The sequence below is a fragment of the Colias eurytheme genome, chromosome 9 (genome assembly GCF_061535395.1).
Source record: "Colias eurytheme isolate Ceu_HAF_F1 chromosome 9, ilColEury1 Martin Lab GWU primary, whole genome shotgun sequence".
Taxonomy (NCBI): Eukaryota; Metazoa; Arthropoda; class Insecta; order Lepidoptera; family Pieridae; genus Colias; species Colias eurytheme.
In genome coordinates this window covers 473,786-496,583 of record NC_142988.1, presented here as the reverse complement: position 1 = coordinate 496,583, position 22,798 = coordinate 473,786, and the positions used below count along the sequence as shown (strand labels likewise).

The following is a 22,798-nucleotide window of genomic DNA, read 5'->3' as shown; positions in this document are numbered from 1 at the left end:
CATTCACGATTTTATCGATGGAAGCACATCCCATCACTATCACCTTCTATCTATCTAAATACGTACCTATAGTAAAAGTGGTGCCATGACTATGTTGAAACGTAGCTTGTAGTCTATAGCTATCTCATTCTTTCATACGACGTTTTCTTTAGATAGAGAGAAACAAATATATGTAAATTGTATACGCTCGATACAAGTACTCTATAGGTTTATTCCTCTGAGAAATTCGATTTTAACCCACCCATGAGATATTTACGCTTGTTATATACATTTTATTTTGTAACTACATTTTTATTTAGATCTATGTACTAGTATCAGCGTTCCCAACCGTACGATAATTATCGTACAAACACGATAATTTGGTGCCTACGTACGATGTACGATAGCATGTTATTATCGTACGCTGATTTTACGATAATTTCTATCAGGCAAAATTCGAGAATTTATATTATTTCACCCATACAAATATGACATTTTGACGTGTTTCATATCGAACTTTCATGGGAACAGTGAAATTTTGTCAGATTGAATTTTAATCTTGGCGCGTTTATTGAACATAAAGTGGAAATGGAATTGGTTCAGGTCTGTAGTCTGTACCACGCGTAAAACCAAAGAGTATAATGAATATTAAGGCACTTAAAACGTTTGGGTTTCAGTGTCCCGTTGATTTAACAGCGGTAGTTAAACAAAGATTAACTATAGAGAACTTGCATACTTATCAATATTACAATTTATATGATTTATTTATTTATAATTGACTTTATTCTAAAAAGTACGATAATTTCGAACCAAAAACGCCTAATGTACGATAATTTTACGCCCCTGGTACGATAATCAGCTCACTTCAGGTTGCTAACACTGACTAGTATCTAGATCAATCAGTACGAATTGTCAATGATCTGTCAAATTCTTTTTCATGTATGATTTTCCAAGACGTGTGCTTTTTTATGAAATTAATTCTGAATGCTTGTAAAATATGGCAGATACAGAGGTATTTAGAGTACCTAAATAAAATCTCGGGCTAAATGTGCTTTATCCGGTGTCTCATGATTACTATTATTTACAGGTTTTAAAAAAATTGAAGGATGTTCCATTTAGAATTCAGACTTCCAGTCTGAAGGAGCGGCGTGAAGTAATTGAAGAGATTCAGGATGTTCTCTCCACACCAGGTATAGGGTTTTAAAAATATTATTTATCGGTATAAATTTTGTGTGAATAAACTTAGTAAAAAAGTTGTTTGGAACATTACAAAACAGAGGCTCGATTTATTGATCCTCTGCAATTCTATTAAAGTTTTTAAAATTATGAAAGTAAATAACTAAATTGGGCAAGCCGTGTTTAAAGAAAACTGTAAACTTCAAAATACAAATGCAATAAATGACTGAAATTGTATATTTCTTATGAATTTTTAACTAACAATTAAATAACCTATAATTATTGTTCCTTATTTTTTGCAGGAATTACGGAGCCTGCAGTGCGTTTCGTATGTCGAGTGTTAACTTTGACACTACATCGATATAGAGACTCTACATCTCAATCATATGTCAAAGGATTATTAGCTTATCTCGCTACAAACCATAGGGAGTGGACGTTTAAGAATTTTGTACCAGTTTTAGTAGAAATTTCGGAACAATTAAGGAATACAGCCACATCGTAAGTATTTATGCTGTTTTTTAAATATCTTAATAATTACATATACAAAGTTCTTAAACTCATCATGTACCTCTGTATGATTGTCTTGAATTTATTTTATATCTTAAAGCACTTTCAAGTAATGCTACCAGTAATTTTCAACTGCTGTGTACTAGTGCTACTGTAGATAAAAACTAGCCAAGATAAATAATAATGACTATGATATTAAATTTTTTATTTTTAGTAAAAATATAAGCCAGAGTGGATTATACGCTCTACGATGGTCAACAGTTTTAGTGGAAAATGGCTTAAAAAGTGCAGACGATGGTGTGGATTTTACTCCTCTTGTAATGTGCCAGGCTAATTTACTTGCTGTTGTTACTGCATATGGTGACAAAAGGAAGAATGAAAATGCATATTCCATGGTAAATATATTTGTTAAGTATCTTTATTTCCAAGAAAAAAGAAAGGATTATGTTTCTTTATACTTAGAAACCAATATTTGCCAATTCTTTTTGTTTTGGTTTGATGCATATCTATTAAAATCCAACTAGGCTATTAAGTAGTTTATATTTGTTGAGAGGAAGTTTTCTTATGTGCATACAAATCTGATAATTTCAGTTACACACGGCATGGAGTAGCATTGGTGTAGAAAAATTAGAAAAATGGATTGAAGTACTTTTATCACAAGCCCCTGACTCGGGACCACAGATATGTGTCTCATTTTCAGCATTATGTAGACACACAAAACAAATAGGAAAGGAAGATTTAATTATAAAGCATAAGGTATGAATGTTTTCTTGCTTAAGATCTTTTTCGAAGACAGATTTGAATTTAATAATTATTATGGATCAAGTAAACAAATTTTTTTGTTGAATAAAATATTGAATCTGATTATTAAGTAGATTTACTGTTAATTATTATTATTTATTTTTCATTACAGGCAAAAATGTTGGAAAGTTTTACAAAAAGTCTCATCAGTGTAAAAATCCGCCCAAATCCAAACTTCATACGTAGTTGTTCAGATCTCTTGCACCTTCTGCAACTCAGTGACGTCCAAGACACTCTCCTGCCAGCGTTGCACAAAGCCATGTTGCGGAGCCCGGAGACCATCATAGAGGCAGTGGGGGAAGTTGTTGATAATATAAATATACAGTTAGACAATTTGGCAGTTGATATAGGGAAAAGTTTAATAGGTACGTAAATTTGAAGTAATATGCCTAAGCTGTAATTAAATTATGAATCCATTATTTTTATTATATAAGCAAAAGTCCATTTTTATAACATAATAATTAAGACTATGGCAAATGGCATTAGGATGTTATAATCAACCTGATTATTTTTGTTAATCTGTTTCTTGTAATCCGCTATTTGCATTAAAGATCCACTAGTGTGCACTCAACATTTCACTTTTTGCAATGCAATGGTGAAAATGTTGCAATGCGAATTTATAGAAAATGCATTATTTCAATTTGTACTATTTGTTATGTACTGTAAAGTTTCATAATTTGCTTGAAATCAATGTTGAGTTTATTCACTCATCACATTTAAAATATTGGCATTACTTAACTTCCTTCTTATTCTACAGTACAAGGTCTACATAAATAACGAAAATAGACTTTATTTGGAGGGTGTTTTTGTGATTGATTTTATTAAATTATTACTGTTCTAAAAAAATTAACAATTTTTTTTGATTAAATCATGTTTACATTCATTAAAAAGTGACACTATTACAGTGAACACGCACTCTCGAGACGCGTGGACGCGCGAGGCGTGCGTGCGCGCGCTCGAGCTGGTAGCGGGGCGATGCTCGGGACGCGCGCCCGCGATCACGCTGCTCAAAGCTGCTTTTGCAGAGTACCATGGAGCGAGTGGCAAGCTCACATCCAGTGAAGACAAGATTGCTGTGCTTAATGTATGTGGTTAATTTTCGTTTGCTTTTATTCCTATGTGCAGTATAGTAATAATTTAAAAGTTTGCACCTATAAACGTATTACAATTGAAATAAAAGATTATGATTTTATGTAGGGACTAGCTTCCGCCCACGACTTTGTACGTGCATCCCCGTTTTTCCCCGTTCCCGCAATAATTTCGGGAAATCCTTTCTTAGCGGATGCCTACGTCCTAACACCTACCTGCATGCCAAATTTCAGCCCGATATGTCCAGTGGTTTGGGCTGCGCGTTGATAGATCACTATATCAGTCACCTTTGAGTTTTATATATTATATAGTTATATGATTTTTTCATATTAAAATGTTTGTCAGGCGGTGGGCACGCTAAGCGAGGTGGCGGTGAGCGCAGAAGAGTACGGGGCGGTGTTCGAAGAAGCGGCAACACAGGTGGCTCGCGTGGTGGACGCAGAGTCGCACGAGCGCACGCTCTGCGCGGCGCTCGATGCGCTGCTGCGCTGGGCGATGCGCCGCAAGGAGCCGCTGCCGCCCGCTGCGCTCGACATATACAAGGTGTTTTTTTTAGGTTTTTTTCTAGTAAAATAAACGATAAAAAAGATAAATTTGAAAATATTAGATCGCTTCCAAAAGTATGACTAACATTAATTTTTCCATCCATCCACCCATTCAGCCCATATAAGTCCACTGTTGGACGTAGGCCTCCCATAATGTGTCACAGTTGCCGATCTTGGGCTTTGCTCAACCATCTGCGTCCAGCTGTCGTAACTATATCATCCGACCACCTAGCCTGATATAATAAACTTTTAGCCCTAACATATTTACTTTTTTTATCCAAGTCTGAACAGAAAAAAATGAGTACAATGAATGTACTATCAAAGAATATTGTTACTTAACCCGCAAAACATTGCAGAAGAACCTATCGAGCAAGAACACGAGCCAAGCGGTGCGTATCGCGTACGCGTCGCTGGTGTCGCGGCTGGTGGTGCGCGGCGGTGCGGCCCCACAGCACGCGGACCAGCTGCGGCCCTCGCTGCTTGCGGCGGTCGAGAAAGCGCTGCAGCAGCCGTTACAGGTGAAATTAGCCTTCTTTTGCGTGAAAAAAGGATCTGTTTTTGGGGGTGTGCTCTTAATTCTATTGTTATTTTGACGACTAGAAAATATCCGTTTTGGGGGTGTGCTTATAATTCTATTGTTATTTAGACGATTAGATAGCACTTTAGCAAAATAATGTAGTATTAGAATTTCTTATTTTATTTATGAAGTGAAACTTCTTTAGGCGCGTTGAGAGTAAAATTTCAAGGACGCTTCATGGAGTAAGGCGATGATTTTGATATGTTTGAATCTTGCCAAAAAAGTTTCACTTCTGAAACGTGTGCTCGGCACATACGCTCTTTTTTTAAGTTATAGACGTCTATATGTAAAGAAAAAACAGTACGTATTTATAATTTGTCTTTTAAAATCTGCATAGCTATCATATTTTTTTTCTTTTGAATAATAACTTCAAATCTCTAAAAAAAATGTGTGCGTGTGCTAGTGTACACACGTAAGAAGTGAAACTTCTTTATGACCTTATTTTTCAAAAAATAATTGACTATAATATGCAACTTTACAGAAATACGTCGAATCACGCGTGGTAGAGATAAGAAAATAATGGCGCGTAACTGAAAAATGTCACGCGTAACGAAAAAATGTTACACTAAATTGTTTTCTTACCCCGATAAAGAAGTTTCACTTCAATAACACATGAATAAAAATCCGCAGCACCAAATAGTGAGTGAGGGCGTGTGCGCAATGGTGACGCTGGTGAAGTTGGACACGGCGCGGGAGCTGCCGTCCCGCGGCGCCGTGTGGCACGCGCTCGTGCACCCCGACAAGCACGTGCTGCTGCACGACCGCCTGCTGGCCGCTGCACATGACGACGGTAACACATGACATTGTATACAAATATACACGCACAGTTACGCATTTTATACGCACATGAATACACATACGCAAATGTAAGCTCGCGTACGCACGTACACACGTACGCGGTACGCATGTGTACGTACACACGCACACGTACGCATGTGTACGCACATACAAGTACGCACGCATACGCATACGCAAACATACGCAAACTAAAGAATTGCCTGTTCTAAACATGTTTTAAGAAGAAAAGGCATTGCACTATAGTATAATTCCTGGACTGAAGATGAATATAAATTCACATAATCTATTGATAACATTGATAAACTTGTAGCTATAAGTACAAACATAATTCAAAAATGTCTATTAAATACACAAGATTTCTATATCCTTAGTTCTATTAATTTGTAATGCATCTACAAATTTTAATACCCACAGAAATATTATTGATAAAATCTTGCTCTAAGGTAGCACTATAACATTTACCCCTTTATAGTCCTAATACAGGTGGTGTTGCTATGCAGAACAGTGTTGGAAAACTACCAAATTGTTGCCAGCGATAGGAATTCCCCAGTCTACAGGGCTTTTATACACGTCCTGTTGTCGCCTGTGAAGGCAGTTCGTACAGTGGCCTTGCAAGAGGTGAAGGAACTGCTTGCTTCGGAAGACAGAGCTTTAATGGCCAGATATTTAGTGCTGAAATTGAATGAAGTGCTCGAGGAGGGCAAGATATTCAATGTAAAAGAGAAGACGCCGCCGGAGGAGAAGGGAGAAGTTACGGGGAAGATGATACTGGACTGTGTTCAATCTTTGTGTTCATATAGAGGTGAGTGATGAAAAATATATTTTATGAGAATTTTTTTTCTCTGCCTTCAAGTATTTTAATATCATTTATTTTTCTTTTTATCACTTGAATACATATTAAAAATATAATGTTTTTGTTGATTCAGCTAAAGAAATTCGAATTTTTATATTGTTAAATAAATAATTAAATGATTCCCAGGATACCCGTCCGAAGACGCCGAGAAGCTGGCAATAGACGCGTTACCGAGCTGCCACCAGCCGCTCGCGGCGGCGCTCAGCAAACGCGCCTGGATCAAACTCGTGGGCTACATGAAATTGGAGCCCAGGAAATTAGTTGCTGTTTATTCAAATAACTTGAAGAACACGTACATCAATGGATATGTGCCTACTGAGGTTGGTAGGAGTTTTTTATTTACTTATAAGGATTTTTTTTGTGAATTTGTTACTAAGACGAGTTGATTTAGGTGTTAATACGTATTCTTATTGTTAGAATATTAATTACAAAAGTAATGTCTAAGTCGAAAGTCTTCTGCACTTCTTATATTCCATCCATATCAGATTATTTTCTTCATTTAGTTTCAAATAACTCGGTCACATTTGAATCAATTTCTTGCATAGGAGCTATCTACTCCCTAGTCCTAACTCTTCACTAATCCATGGCCACATTACAGACGATGTCAAACGTGGTGTCCACACTATCCTGGTGTGGCCCAACGTTGGCCAGCGCGGCGTTATCAGCGGCGCTGACCACGCTCGCTGACCCCGCGCTGCTGAGAGTCACAAGGGACGAGTACTTCACGTACCTCACGCCTCCGACCGACCTGTATGATAAGAGCGTGGTGCCCGGGTATGTGAAAAGATTATTTTTTGGTAATTTATGTACTTAAAGAAATTCAAAACTTTTTTGCCATAAATATAAACAAACAATTTGCCTTATTATGTTCTTATTTAATTCGTTAAATAATTTACGTACAATAAACAACTGGATACAGACAGACATAAAAATGTCTACACTGTGTTATGAAAAACATTAATTGGAATGAGGACCTTATTTTGTCGCAGTAATGTTCAAAGTCGCTCGTATAGCACATTAGAAAATTGTCTAATACACGTGTGGAAAAATTTCCGTTTTGGATAATTTTAAGTATAATTGTTTTATTGTTTATGGTTAATGCATAAAACATCTAAAAAAAATTTCAATGAATCTTTACATTGCAGCAATGAAGACAGCAAAGAGATGAATCTAAAGCGCGAAAGCAAGGCATATAGCTACAAGGAACAGCTCGAAGAGTTACAATTACGTCGGGAGATTGAAGAAAAGAAGCGCAAGGAGGGCAAAGTAAAGGAGGTACCGTTCAACTTGACTTTGACTTTAGACCGGCGCAGATATGGCAAAGCGCAGCGCAGAGCATAATTCATTGGCAAACTATTATCGACATTGTTCTTATTAAAATTATATTCATGATGCTCCTCGGGAATAAATTGTTGTTATTTGATTTTGAATATTATTTTAATAGTGACAAAGTCGATAATAACAAAGCCATATCTGCGCCGGCCCTTTGCCTTGTGACTCGTGGAGGGTGGCGATGTTAGTGCATAATTCAGATCTCGTCTTTCAGGTGCCGCTCAGCGCTAAGCAGAAGGAGGCAATCAAAGTGCAGATGGCGAAGGAGGCGGCTATTAGAGAGAGACTTACTGCGGTGAGTTTTTATTTATATGTATAATAATTATAGTAGTATGCTGCATGTTTTCGCTTTTTTTTCTGTTTTTCTTAATCAAAATGGTACGCGTACGAACTACTTTCTAATTCCGGATAAATGCTTCGCTATAGCGTGACTATTAAATGATAAATATTTAAATTATCGTTATTTTAAATTGAGATAATATTACTACGTATGGAGGAGGCACCACGAACAAAATCTGTGCGCCATTTTTTGCTCTAAGTTTTAAAAGTTATTATCTAGTTAGGTACTTACCGATGAAAAGTTGTTAGTCACTTTTCCGTATTATTTGAATTATTTGTACAAATACTGTTAGCTATTGTTCACGTAGTTATGTAACTAGACTCCGATTTCACCTATACATGTGTTGCAGCTGAACACGCGCGTGGTATCCGCGGTGCGTCTCGCCAGCGCGGTGCAAGCTGGGTCAGCTCACGCAGTGCGTGCGGGCGCGCGGCGCGCGGTGGCGGCGCTGCTGGACGCGCTGCGCTCGCCGCTCGCCGCGCCGCGACTCGTGCACGCGCTGCTTGCGTTGCGGCCCGCGTTGCTGCCGCAACACGCTGCGTTGGGCGATCACGTGGCGAGGGTTACTATCAGGTACTACATAATAGGTTCTCTTACAATCTTTTCTTCTAGTATTGGCTAAGTTGTTGATAATGGATGGATATTTGTAACTATTTCAAGCAAATGTTTAAATACACTTTAATGATAACTAACAGTGATAACACATAAGCTATAAAAATACTTGTTTTTACTCGCGAGCTAGTTTCTGTCAAAATAAATGACACGCAAAATTTTCCCTTTTTCTCCTCCCTTTTTATATGATCATGATTACATAAAATCCTGCCCTTTTCTTTTTACCATCTGAGAGTTTTCAAGTATTTTTTAATTATTGTTAAGACAATGAAAAAAAAATTAGTTTATCATTTGTTTCAAAGAAAAAATTCATAATTTCTACCTTCTCTTATCTTTTCCATAGATTACACAAACCGCAATGCGACCTGGACCCGAGCTGGGAAGAAGAAGACCTGGACAAAGCCACAGCGCGCACGATCAACATGGTGAGCGAGGCGACGGGTGCCAAAGCGGACGGCGCTTCGCACAAAACCGCACACTTTACCGCGCCCGGCTTCTGCTACGTATTCCCGTTACTGCAGAAAGGTTGGTGCACTAAAAAGATCTCCAGAAAAGCTCTAGAATATTTTTTATCCCACAAAAGAGCATTAGAAAACCTCTATAATTTGAATATCCTACAAAAGAGATTAAAAAGTTCTAGAATATTAGATAACCAACAAAAGAGCTTTATAATGTCTACAATACAATTTTGGATAACCAACAGAAGCGCATCAGAAAAGCTTATAATTTTACCCAAAGTTAAAAATACCGTCATAAAAATTCTTGAATAGAAGTTTTGTCCAGGTAAAACTTTTACAATCGTAGTAAAAGTCCCATCATTCCAGGTCTAACCTGCACAGCAGCTCGCACGAACGAGGCGATGGTGGTGAACGGTCTCTCGGTGATCACCCAGCACGCGGCGCTGCGTGGGGACACCACCAGCGACGGTGATGCCGCGCAGGACATGCTGTACCCCACGCTGTTCCCTATTGACCAGATGTTCAGGCTGCTTATCGATCTTATTGGTGAGTAGATTATGGTAGATGAAAAAATTGTGAATTTTGAACATTTGATTTCTTAGGATAAATAACAATATGTAGGGTGAATTTTAATGTCTAAAATCGAGCAATGCTATCCTATAGCTTGAAAAAAAAAATATTGCAGCTCCGGCAGAAGTTGTTCTGACCTAATGCCCATTTTTAGTGTTTCCTCTCCATAAGAACCTTCCTTGTGCCCTAACTTGCGATTCATTTTTATTATAATATGTATAGATTATTTAGTTTAGTCGTTACTACATATTGTGTGTTTTAAAAATATATTTCGCTATCCAATTTGTTACTTCTTTCTACCAAACTTAAACAATTGGTCCTTCGAGCCGGATCTGTTTAAACTTTAAACCAATGTATTGCCACAGGGTCGAGCAGCGGTCGCGTAGCAGCGGCGTGCACGGTGGCACTACTAGAGACAGCACAGTGCGCTGCGCGGGCGCCGCTCTCACGGGATGACGTCACTTGCCTGCTTGCTGCTCTGCAGAGCCCCGCTGAGGTGATGTATAACGTCTATTAAATGTGTTTTTTGTCGTAATAAATCTGTTTTTACCTGTAGTGTTTTGTGTTGCATTTAATTTCTATTAGTAGTAATATGATGTAAATTTCTGATTTCAATTTTTTTATTAATTTCTTGACTGATAATTGTTGTATAGGTGGTTCGTGATGCGGGATTACGCGCTTTGGGTTGCGTGTCTGACCGCCTACCGCCATTCTTTGAAGATGAAGATTTTGCACTTGAACTTACCAAGAGACTGTATATTGCGACATTTGACATCTCTGAGGATAATAAGTATGTTTTATCCTTTTTTATTTTCTCTCTCTTTCTGGTAAAAAATTGAAATTCAATTTAATTTCTCGTTCTTTTTTGTGCTATTTTGTTTGAAGCCGGTCGTTCTGTGTACTAAGAACATTGTAACCTTTGCAGGAAGCTAGCGGAAGAGCTGTGGGACCGCTTGCCGGCGGCGGACACGCTGGTGCAGCACGGTGAGCTGGAGATGATGAGCGTGCTGCTGCACGAGATCCAGCACCCGTCGGAGCCGGTGCAGCGAGCAGCAGCTGCGGCTCTGGCTGCTCTGGTGCCGCGCGCCGCCCGCCCTGATGCTGCTGCCGCGGAGCTGCTGCAGCGCCTGCACCACGTGTATGACGACAAGCTGCCAGTGAGTGTCTTCCACTGCCACGAGCTGCAAGCGACGAACGTGCTGACAAATAACTATTTATAGATCAGCAGATTTAAGAAAATCGTTAAAATAATATCAGCGGAATCTATTGTCTATGCCATACAGTCTATTAGTTTATCCACCACCACCCTAGGAAAGGATTTTCCTTTAGGAAAATCAAAAACTATCTGTACAACTTATTGATCAAAATTCAAATCTTACTTATTCCATCCAATAGTTAATCCCGGCGAAACTGGACCAATTCGGGCACGAGACAGAAGCGGCAGTGGACAACTGGGGCAGCCGGCGCGGCGTGGCCCTCGCCCTGCGAGCGCTCGCCCCCTGCCTCCGCGCTGACGTGGTCTCCGAAGCCATGAGCTTCTTTGTCCAAAAATCCCTCGGGGATAGAAACGAAACGGTCCGCTCTGACATGCTCAACGCTGCAATGGCCGTGGTGGAACTACATGGAAAGGAAACTATAAGCACACAGTTACCGGTGTTTGAGAAGTTCCTGGATAACGCGCCCAAGTCTGGAGGATATGATGATGTGCGGCAAAGTGTGGTGCTTCTCGTGGGGTCGCTGGCGAGGCACTTGGAGCCCACGGACGCGAGGGTCAAGCCTATCACGTTGAGGCTCGTCTCTGCACTATCTACGCCTAGTCAACAGGTCAGTCATGGCTTATAATCTAGAAAATATATTAAACATCATTTATAGCGATTACAATAATAATTATAGTGTAGTGTTTTCAGAGGATAAACGAATAATATGTAGATGATCATTGCCACTCACGTTATTGTTGGCTCTTTGTTGACTATTGAACTGTTCTTAAACTTGCACTATATTTCAAATAATTAATTTTTAATTTCCATTACAGGTTCAAGAAGCGGTCAGTAATTGTCTTCCGCACTTGGTGACGTCACCAGCGTTGGAGGGCGAAATACCCGCAATCATGAACAAGCTTATGAAACAGCTGCTGACCGCTGAGAAATATGGTGACAGGAAAGTGAGTAAAATATCAATTTTAATAAATATTATGTGTAAATTTAAAAAAAAGTAATATATTTTTTTCTAATAATTTTAAGATTATAATTATGTCGAGCTAGATAATAACTTAATCATCTGTTTTTATTCGATTCAGGGCGCCGCGTATGGTATAGCTGGTATTATAAAGGGATTGGGAATTTTGTCGTTGAAACAACTTGACGTTATGGGAAAACTCACTGAAGCTATTCAAGAGAAGAAGAATTTCAAGTACCGAGAGGGTGAGTTCTTATTGTTGTGGATAACACAGTAAAAACTTGGCTATATGATCATATTTTTGGCTTCTTGCACTTTTTTAACTTTAGAGTTGTAATCCATTGGTCCTTCGAGCCGGATCTTATTTCAATATAATATGTTACCCACCATTACGTGGAACAAAAATTGAAATTAAATTAAGTAAACGTCCTAATTAAATGTTAACTGATCTTCCAGGCGCGCTGTTCGGTTTCGAGATGCTGTGCTACAAGCTGGGGCGGCTGTTCGAGCCGTACATCGTGCACGTGCTGCCGCACCTGCTGCTCTGCTTCGGCGACAGCTCGCAGTACGTGCGCGCGGCGGCCGACGACACGGCCAAGCTGATCATGAGCAAGCTGTCCGCGCACGGCGTCAAGCTGGTGCTGCCCGCGCTGCTGCAGGCGCTGCACGACGACAACTGGCGCACCAAGGCTGGTGAGTGTGTGCCGCGCTGCTGCTGTTCAAACATCATCAGCGAAACCCTTCACTAAAAAAATAGAAGCTTTGCTGTCTTAAAAATCAAATACAACTTAAGACCTTCAATTCCGTTTGTTCCCTATCGGACAATAATTTATTTGCAAAATCATACTCATGACTGTTAGCATGGTCAAAAATTTCATGGATGACCAATTTTCTTTACAGTTGCTCTTTACCTTATCTTATTTGTACGTATTTTGACTCCAACTGACCTTTTTTTTTCCATGCAAAAATCCATATTTGCTAGGCACTGATATTCTAGGTTAAAATTTAAGCCTTATAGTTGTATCCCTATTCAGGATCCATCGAGCTGCTCGGCGCAATGGCGTACTGCGCCCCAAAACAGCTATCCTCCTGCCTCCCGTCCATCGTGCCCAAACTGATCGAAGTGTTGAGCGACTCACACATGCGCGTGCAGCACGCGGCCGCGGAGGCGCTCAAAGTTATCGGCTCCGTTATACGGAACCCGGAGATTCAAGGTATGTGTGCAATGTGCTTTTAGTTTCTTGAGGTTATATGTAGGTGTAGTTTGTAATTTGCTGTAAATTGTATTCCAAATTGTGACAGAAAATGAGAAAACTTCAGATATAGGTAAAGTTAATGTTTAAATATCCTCAAATGCTGATTTTGAAAGTAGTGTGTAAAGATCCTGTCATATGGAGTATAGGGATAAGGCATTTCTATAAAAAGTAACTCAGTTTCTTTACATACTCAAGTCTATGCATTTAATATGTAGAAGTAACGTTACTTTGACCTATGTAAGGTATTAAAAAACTTAAGCGGTAATAATACACTTATTTATGATCTATGGTATAGCAACTGCTGATAACACGTATTTCTCCCAACAGCGATCGTGCCAGTGCTACTCCAAGCGTTACAAGACCCGTCAAACAAAACATCCGCGTGCCTCCAAACACTATTAGACACGAAGTTCGTGCACTTTATCGACGCTCCATCCCTCGCGCTGATCATGCCGGTGGTGCAGCGAGCCTTCCTCGACAGAAGCACGGAGACCAGAAAGATGGCTGCCCAGATCATTGGCAATATGTACTCGCTGACTGACCAAAAGGATCTGATGCCGTACCTGCCCAATATTATACCAGGGTTGAAGAGCTCGCTGCTGGATCCTGTGCCCGAGGTAAGATATTGTGTTTAGTTACTTGTTATATATATGAAATGGTTATAAAACTATCTAGCTAATTTATAAAGGTATAATTCACAAAAAAGAGCGTGTCCCGAGCATATGATCAGAAGTGAAAATGCTTAGGCAAGATTCAAAGATTCCATATCGTCGCCTTACTCCATGACGTGACGGTATTTCCATGATCACATCACACTTTAAAGCAGGTTAATTGACATCTTAATATCTGGGACATATTGGTTACTTACATTAGTTAGCTTATAATAAAAGTGAGCAGATATTAAAAAACGGCATATAAAATTGTTTTCTAAGGCGATTAACACACGGCACCGCGCACAGCGGCGGTTGGCAGTGAATCCCTACGAGGAACGGACCGTTCGACCGCGCGGTCGGGCGGTGTATGTGTGTTTGGTATCAACGGATTAAATAGAAGCCAATGCAACTTGAGAACCGCTTCACCGCCAACCGTGGCGGGACGCGGCACCGTGTGTTAATCGCCTAACATTTATCCAGAAGCTTGCATATTTCACAGTATTTATTTGACTTTGATTTGACCGTAGTTGTAACGTAAACATATTTTTTATCAACTACTCTTTAACAACCTCCTTAACATTAACAGGTCCGCTCCGTATCCGCACGAGCACTGGGCGCGATGGTGAAGGGCATGGGCGAGAGCAGCTTCGAGGAGCTGCTGCCGTGGCTGATGCACACGCTCACGTCGGAGTCCAGCAGCGTGGACCGCTCGGGCGCCGCGCAGGGGCTCTCCGAGGTGGTCGCCGGCCTGGGAGTGCACAAGCTGCATAAGATCATGCCTGGTATGAGACCAAATTGACCTACATTCTCATACTCTCGATTATATTAGATATAGACAATTCGAACTCGAAGGACCAAAAAATCCAATTGTTTTTGTGTTTGGCCTCTTGATAGGTTTTATATGTATTATTTATTTCTATGTTCTTATAAAGTACATGAATACACACATTTCACTTAAAAGAAAATATACCCGTACGTAAAGACAAACATGTAATTAATCGTGTATTTTACGTCTACTTTCAAGTGGTAGATGAATTTAATTTAAAGTATTAATTTACTTTATAAATAATAATGTACTTTTATTGTTGAAACTATTATCACTGCAGATATCTTACACTTAAATTGCTTAACTATATTTATTATTTATAATGAAGAGAAATGTTATGTTAATATTGCACATTGACCATCTCTTACAGATATAATAGCAACAGCCGAACGCACAGACATAGCACCACACGTAAAGGACGGTTACATCATGATGTTTATCTACATGCCGGGCGCGTTCACCGACGAGTTCACCCCCTACATCGGCCAGATCATCAACCCCATACTCAAAGCCCTTGCTGACGAGAACGAATACGTGCGAGAAACCGCTCTGAAGGCGGGACAAAGAATTGTCAACTTATACGCAGAATCTGCCATCACTTTACTATTACCAGAACTTGAAAACGGACTTTTCGACGACAATTGGAGAATTCGGTACAGTTCGGTCCAACTTCTAGGTGATCTGCTGTACCGTATTTCTGGAGTTTCCGGTAAAATGAGCACGGAAACAGCGTCAGAAGATGATAATTTCGGTACGGAGCAGTCGCACAAGGCTATTATTAATGCCCTGGGACCAGACAGGAGGAATAGGGTGTTGGCTGGATTGTACATGGGTAGGAGTGATGTGGCGCTCATGGTGAGACAGGCTGCTCTGCACGTGTGGAAGGTAAATATTCAGCTTTTATAGGCATTACTAAAATTCTCGTGAAATTATCCTTACATTCTTTACTTGTGTAGGTTTTTTTTACAAAAAAATGTCATAAACATACCCTATGATAAAATTAGTCTTTTTACAAATCTACCATATTTTATTCGTTTCGTTTCTGTATTAGTTCATATTTATTATTATCAATAATAATATGTTTTCTTGGTTTGCCTAATTATGACAATAATTTTACCTATCTGTCTAGGTGGTAGTAACAAATACACCAAAGACGCTGCGCGAGATTTTACCAACGCTGTTCAGTTTATTGCTGGGCTGCTTGGCTTCTACCAGCTACGACAAACGGCAGGTCGCTGCCAGGACACTTGGTGATTTGGTCAGAAAGGTGAGTGCTCATTCTGGATATACTTTTCAATAACGAATTTTATAATTTGGTTTTTAAATAAAAAAAATGAAAATAGATAATTTTAACTGTTGTTTGTATGTAATTAAGATGCTTCATGTTTCTTTGCATTTTTGTTCAATAGTTTCAAAATTTTATTAAAAAATCTTTTATAAGTTAGGTCACTATTCGAAGTGAAATATTTTACATTTGCTCTATTATATTACTCTATTTTGAGATTTAGAATCTTTACTTTTTTATTTATTCAATGAATGTTTGCCCTCACAGCTAGGAGAGCGCGTGTTACCTGAAATAGTGCCAATCCTAGAGCGTGGCCTACGTTCAGACCGCGCCGACCAGCGCCAAGGAGTGTGTATTGGTTTGGGAGAAATCCTCGCTTCTACATCTAGAGATGCTGTTCTTAGTTTTGCTGATGGATTGGTAAGTGTTCTTCATCATTTTTTTATCATTATTAGCGTATAACATTCTAGGGTGTCAATTAAATTGAGCATAATTGTCATAGCAGTTCGTTTAAGAATGAATCATGGTTCAATCTTGGAAAGTTCGTTGAAGCTTCTACGGAAGTGCAGATTTTTGTTATTTTTTCACACAGATAAATTTAATTAAAATTACATTCAGCCGATTATTTTTGAAGTGAAAACTTCTTTAGCGGCGTTGGGTATAAAATCTTAAACTCGCGTCAGGACACGTGGCTTGATCGAAAAAGCGTAAGACGGATTTTTTTTAGCCCTTATATTCCATGCGTAAGACGGATACCATTCCAAAATATCAAACATGCTGAACGTTAATAATCAAGTTTTCACTTTTGCCGGCACTCCCGGAGTGCAACCCGTCTTTTTTTTAAGTACATATAAATAGAGGGATATTTTACGAATATTTTTTGTCTCTAAAAATTAATTAAATTATTTTATTGAAGTGAAAACTTCTTTAGCGGCGTTGAGCACTTTTTCTGTAATGGGTATAAAATCTTAAACTCGCGTCAGGACACGTGACCTGATCGAAAAAGCGTAAGACGTAATATCAAAGATGCTCAACGTTAATAATCAAGTTTTCACTTCTGCCGGCACTCCCGGAGTGCAACCCGTCTTTATTTTTCTTTTTCCCGTCCAGGTGCCGACAGTCCGCACGGCGCTGTGCGACGAGCTGCCCGAGGTGCGCATGGCGGCGGCGCGCACGTTCGACAGCCTGCACGCGACCATCGGCAACAAGGCGCTGGACGACATCCTGCCGCCCATGCTGGACGCGCTGCACCACCCCGACCCGGCTGTCGCGGACGCCACGCTGGACGGGCTGCGGCAGGTATATCCAAGAACTAAAAAATTGTGAAAAAACACTTTAAAAATTTGTTGCTATTTGGCCGCACGCTGGGTGGTCTCCAACAGGTATATCGTAAACATGTTCATAGTCAAATGTTATTTGAAAAATACGATTTGCCCAAAAATCTTTATTTGCATTTCAATAACGGTTTTAAATTTCCTTCACAAAATGGCACTGACTTGATCCTATTTTTAGTTGAATCGCATAGTAAAACAAGGACCTACATCAATAAGTATTATATGTGTGTGCAGATAATGGCGATCAAATCTCGCGCCGTGTTACCGTACCTCGTGCCCGTGCTGACGGGGACCGGCGCGGGCGCGACCGTGGACACGCGCGCGCTGTCCGCGCTGGCGGCGGCGGCCGGCAACGCGCTGGCCCGCCACCTGCCGCGCGTGCTGCCCGCGCTGCTGGCCGCGCTGCGGGCGGCCCGGGGCAGCCCGCACGAGGCCCGCGAGCTGGACTACTGCAGGGACGCGCTGCTGCCCGTTACGGACGACGCGGGCGTGCGATGGTGAGTTGTACACGTACATTATAAACGCATTTTAAAATGAAAGTATAGTTCAATGAAATGTGTTGTTACTAAATCACTTTTAAAGAGAATGTATTCAATTGTTATTTTTCAACATTATTTTTTTATGTGGCACAATGGCACATTTATAAAACAATCAACATTCTAATTTCTAATGTGTTAATTTTAATATTTATCACTTGTATAAAAATTTCAAATATATCAAAATAAATGTGCACTCTCTCCATAAGTTTCACTTTGATTTTAAAATATTAGCTTCGGGTTATGTTCATAAATTATTGATTAATTAATTTAAAATAAAACAACATGTACATTCTTTGTAAAAGTTTAATGAATCACAGTGGAAACAAAGAACATATAACTATAATGTAACATTAATTTTTTTTCTGATTATTATGTAACAATTAATATTGTATCTTGTGCAGCATAATCGACACGCTGCTGGAGTGCGTGCGCAGCCAGTCGGGCGAGGCGCGGCGCGCGGGCGCGGCGCTGCTGTGCGCGTTCGTGACGCACACGCGCGCCGAGCTGGCGCCGCACGTGGGCGTGCTGCTGCGCGGCCTGCTGCTGCTGTTCGCCGAGCGCGAGCGCGACGTGCTGCAGACGGCGTGGGAGGCGCTGGCCGCGCTCACGCGCACGCTGGACGCCGAGCGCCAGCTCGCGCACGTGGCCGACGTGCGCCAGGCCGTGCGCTACGCCGCCGCCGACCTCAAGGGCGACCTGCTGCCCGGCTTCTGCCTGCCCAAGGTACACTCTTCTATACAATACAAATTAATTTCAAGTTTGAAAGATAAAAGATACCTACATATAGGCCACTGCTTTGTTTATTTATTTTGTTATCCATTTTCGCATAGTGTCTCCTTTTAACATTATCATGGAATCTGTTAGAAATACAATAAAAAGTAATTGTGTGTTTTATTACAAATAATTGTTTTTTTTTTCATTTTAAACGTGACGCTAAGGAAAAGAAATCATAAATCGATTTTTTTAATGTTTAGGGTATCGCACCAATCCTACCACTATTCCGAGAAGCCATACTAAACGGATTGCCTGAAGACAAAGAGAACGCCGCTCTCATGTTGGGAGAAGTGATCAAGCTCACATCGGCGCAGGCGCTCCAGCCCTCGGTGGTGCACATCACGGGTCCACTCATCAGGATCCTGGGAGACAGATTCAATTCTAGTGTCAAAGCGGCTGTGCTAGAAACACTTGCACTATTATTGGCTAAGGTGAGTTCATATTTCCATAATCAGAGAAAAATGTGCATAAATTTATAGTAAAAAAAAAAATAAGTTCATCATTCCTATAATGTAATTGCATGATAGGAATGTAGTAGTTTACATACTAATATTTTTTTATGGGTTTATAAAACTGTACAAATGCGGAAAGCATTTTTTTTTTGACGTGATAAAGTTTTTAAAATGAGTTGAGTGACATGTTCAGAAACTTGTGTCACACCAAAACCTCACGAGCGCGATCGCAGGTATAACGAGAGAGAGACGGACCGATCTCCCGTCTCATCTCGAGCGCTGCCACTGCATTATATTATCACGTAAACATCTCGATCGTAAACTACTTTACAAACAACCAATTTTTTTTTTACTAATTATTATTATATTAAAAACTAGCCGTCCGCCCCGGCTTCGCCCGTGGTACATGTTTACGTTTTCTCTACATAAAAACCATCCTCGTACTTCAAGGAATATAATAAAAAAAGAATTATCGAAATCGGTTCAGCCGTTCTCGAGTTATGCGCTTACCAACACATTTTGCGATTCATTTTTATATATAAGAAGATTAACTTAATACTTTCATTAAACTTTTTACAAATATTTCATTTTTGACGTGATAACGTTTTTAAAATCGTTTTAGTTGGGTGACATGTTCAGAAACTTGTGTCACACCAAAACCTTACGAGCGCGATCGCAGGTATAACGAGAGAGACACACCGATCTCCTGTCTCATATCGAGCGCTGCCACCAATAAGACGTTATCACGTAAACATCTCGATCGTAAACCTACTTTACAAACAACCAATTTTTTTTATTTTAGGTTGTGTTAAACTACATAATTGAGCATTTATTGTGAATGCTTGAAATAATAAACCGTTGTTGTCGCTAGGTGGGCGTGATGCTGAAGCAGTTCCTGCCGCAGCTGCAGACGACGTTCCTGAAGGCGCTGCACGACGGCTCGCGCGCCGTGCGGCTCCGCGCGGGCGCCGCGCTGGCGCAGCTCGTGCTGATCCACACGCGCGCCGACCCGCTCTTCGTCGAGATGCACAACGGCGTCAAGGCGGCCGACGAGCCCGCCGTGCGCGAGACCATGCTGCAGGCGCTGCGCAGCGTCATCACCGGTCAGTCATGTGCCATCTCGAAGCGTAGGGCGTCACGATATATCGATAGTTTTAAACGTTTTAAGCAATGTTAATCCAGACAGATAAACATATTTATGGATTTTTTTGCAAACTTTTGCACGCCGTGTAATGAAAACATTCAAGATTAAAAATCAAAACAAGGAAAAAGTATTACTTAGCTACATTGTTTTTTTAGCAATGTTTGAATTGAATTTTTTTCCTAACATTTTTTTTACGTGCAAGTACATTCTTTTTTTCCCGTAACACCTACTAACCTAACACTAACCAATTTTTATAACAGGCGGTGGAGAAAAAATGTCGGAACAGTTGGCCCTGAGCGTGCTGAGCACACTGACGAGCCCGGCGCTGCTGGCACACCCGGACGACCCGCCGCGCGGCGCCGTGGGCGGCTGCCTGGGCGCGCTGCTGCACTGCCTGCCGCCCGCGCACCGCGACGCCGCGCTGCTGCACCACGTGCTGCACGCCGCGCCCAGCCCGCACGCTGCACCAGACGACTGGCTGCTGCAGCACGGCCGCTCGTGCGCGCTCTTCGTCGCGCTCAAGGAGACGCCGGCCGCCGTCTACCGCGACCACTTCGAGGAGAAGGTCGAGAAGGCGCTGCTCGGCTACCTCGCCAGCGACAAGACGCCCATCGCCTGCAACGGCATCCGCGGCATGGGCTACCTCATGAAGTACCTCCTCGACCAGGACAGACCCATTCCACAGAACATTATGTCACAATTTGTTAGGGTGAGTTTATTTGGCTTGTGTATTGACAGTATATTTATCTAGAAATAGCCTCCTTGGAAAGTAAATTTACTTTTCAATTGATATAAAAATGAATTGACGCACACCTATACAGAAACATCACACACACACACAAACATGCGTGCTTCAATCTACAAATTAAGTTTTTCGTTGTTTTTGTACATCAGTAATTCATGTTAATTTAAAAATCCTCTGTGTCTTTAAGGTCACTTATGTATCAATTATTGGACTAATAAGTATATTTATTTATTTATTACATTTCATTTTAATTTATCATATATCTCGTAGAGCATGAACCACAACAGCAACGAGGTGAAGCAGCTGATGGCGCGCGCGGCGGCGTCGCTGGGCGGCGCTCTGCGGGCTGACGGGCCGGCGGGCGGCGGGCCGGCTGGCGGGCCGGCGGGCGGGCCGGCCGACCTGCTGCGCGCGCTGCTGCCCGCGCTCGTCAACGGCACCAAGGAGAAGAACACGCTCGTGCGCGCCAACGCCGAGCTGGCGCTGCGCGCGCTGCTGCGCCTGCCGCACGACCCGCAGCACCAACAGGTAACCTAAATATATATTCCCAAGAGCAATAACACGAACATACAATATACTATTCGACTATTCTTATATTGGTCATACATTTATATACATGATGAAATTATGCTATTACGAATGTCTCGCATATATTTTTTGAATCTCTGCATTCAAAATTAATTTATCGAATGAAAAAAAAATTAATCGAATGCAGATATTCAAAAATATCTGCGACATTCTTGCCACTGCGTCCAGTACAACAACTCTGTACAATAACTTTTTAATTTTTAAATAAAAAAATTGATTATCTTATCAAAATAACACAACAAAAGTAACACCATGACTAAATGTCAACAATACGATAATAAATCATTACAAGCTTTTTCACTTTTCCGCAATTATAATTATTCTCGCTGATAATAATCATATTGAATTATGTATGAAACTGATATGACAGGAAGACTGCTCGATAGTGAGCTATTTTCAGTGTATATTGTTATCAGACAATTTCCAGCAAATATAACAAGCGATCCACTATTCCAATTAATTTACCTTCTCTAATCTTTATGTAATTTGTGTATGTTTTAAATTGATATAATCTTAGTCTGATGATATAATTATAGCCTTTTAGCCTTCCTCGATAAATGATCTATCTAACACTGAAAAATTTTTCAACCCGGATCAGTTCATTAGATTTATGTGTTCAAACAAACAAACAAACGAACTCTTCAGCTTTATAATTATTTTAGTATAGGTTTTACAGATAGTTGAAATGTATTAAAAGTCATGTTTGCAATGTTTTTAAATAGTTTTGTGTTATTGTGCAGCAATGCATGTCGCTGCTGGACGAGGGCGGGCGCGAGGCGCTGGCGGACGTGGTGGCGCGGCTGCTGCGGCGCGCCGTGGCCGAGGGCCGCGAGGAGGAGCTCGACTGCACGCTGCTCACCTGAACACCGCACACTGCCAATATATCTTTATTATTCATAACGTGTTTTATTTGTTACCTACCTTGCGTCACCTTCTCCTGGATAGTTTATAGGTCTACATTACGATCTTTATGCTATAGTATTGTATTATCTATGCTGCAGGGTTTAGGCTAATACAACTGCACAGACAAGGGGCGGATATCAAATGTTTGTAAATTCATTAATATAATTTATAGGTACTTTGAATATTAAAAAATGTGCTCTGCCTCAAGCACTTTTATTTTTTATAAAACAAAAATTTCCAACAATCTTATATATAAAAATGAATCGCAAAATGTGTTGGTAAGCGCATAACTCGAGAACGGCTGAACCGATTTCGATAATTCTTTTTTTATTATATTCCTTGAAGGACGAGGATGGTTTTTATGTAGAGAAAACGTAAACATGTACCACGGGCGAAGCCGGGGCGGACCGCTAGTTAATATTAAAAATAATTTGCATGTTAAAGTTTGATTGACTGATGATTTTGGATGTTTGCTTTAGTTAGAATG

At 40.6% G+C, this 22,798-nt stretch overlaps 1 protein-coding gene across 1 annotated transcript; it reads left to right on the top strand.

The window, feature by feature from the left end:
* Nucleotides 1–892: 892 nt before the first annotated feature.
* Nucleotides 893–22,280, top strand: l(3)80Fj (lethal (3) 80Fj). Its single transcript, XM_090105061.1, has 39 exons — nt 893–991; nt 1,067–1,169; nt 1,458–1,653; nt 1,877–2,057; nt 2,254–2,418; nt 2,576–2,828; nt 3,369–3,547; nt 3,898–4,095; nt 4,454–4,615; nt 5,305–5,464; nt 5,945–6,274; nt 6,452–6,645; nt 6,924–7,099; nt 7,471–7,600; nt 7,872–7,952; nt 8,347–8,570; nt 8,953–9,134; nt 9,434–9,613; nt 10,003–10,133; nt 10,291–10,427; nt 10,563–10,794; nt 11,033–11,461; nt 11,670–11,798; nt 11,934–12,057; nt 12,269–12,505; nt 12,847–13,026; nt 13,396–13,685; nt 14,308–14,503; nt 14,918–15,432; nt 15,677–15,814; nt 16,100–16,252; nt 16,943–17,131; nt 17,401–17,663; nt 18,107–18,428; nt 18,680–18,910; nt 19,803–20,034; nt 20,336–20,784; nt 21,091–21,348; nt 22,149–22,280. Exons 1-39 carry the CDS (start codon nt 977–979, stop codon nt 22,269–22,271), a joined length of 8,067 nt encoding a protein of 2,688 aa, XP_089961187.1. The 5' UTR covers nt 893–976; the 3' UTR covers nt 22,272–22,280.
* The last annotated feature ends 518 nt before the right edge of the window (nt 22,281–22,798 follow it).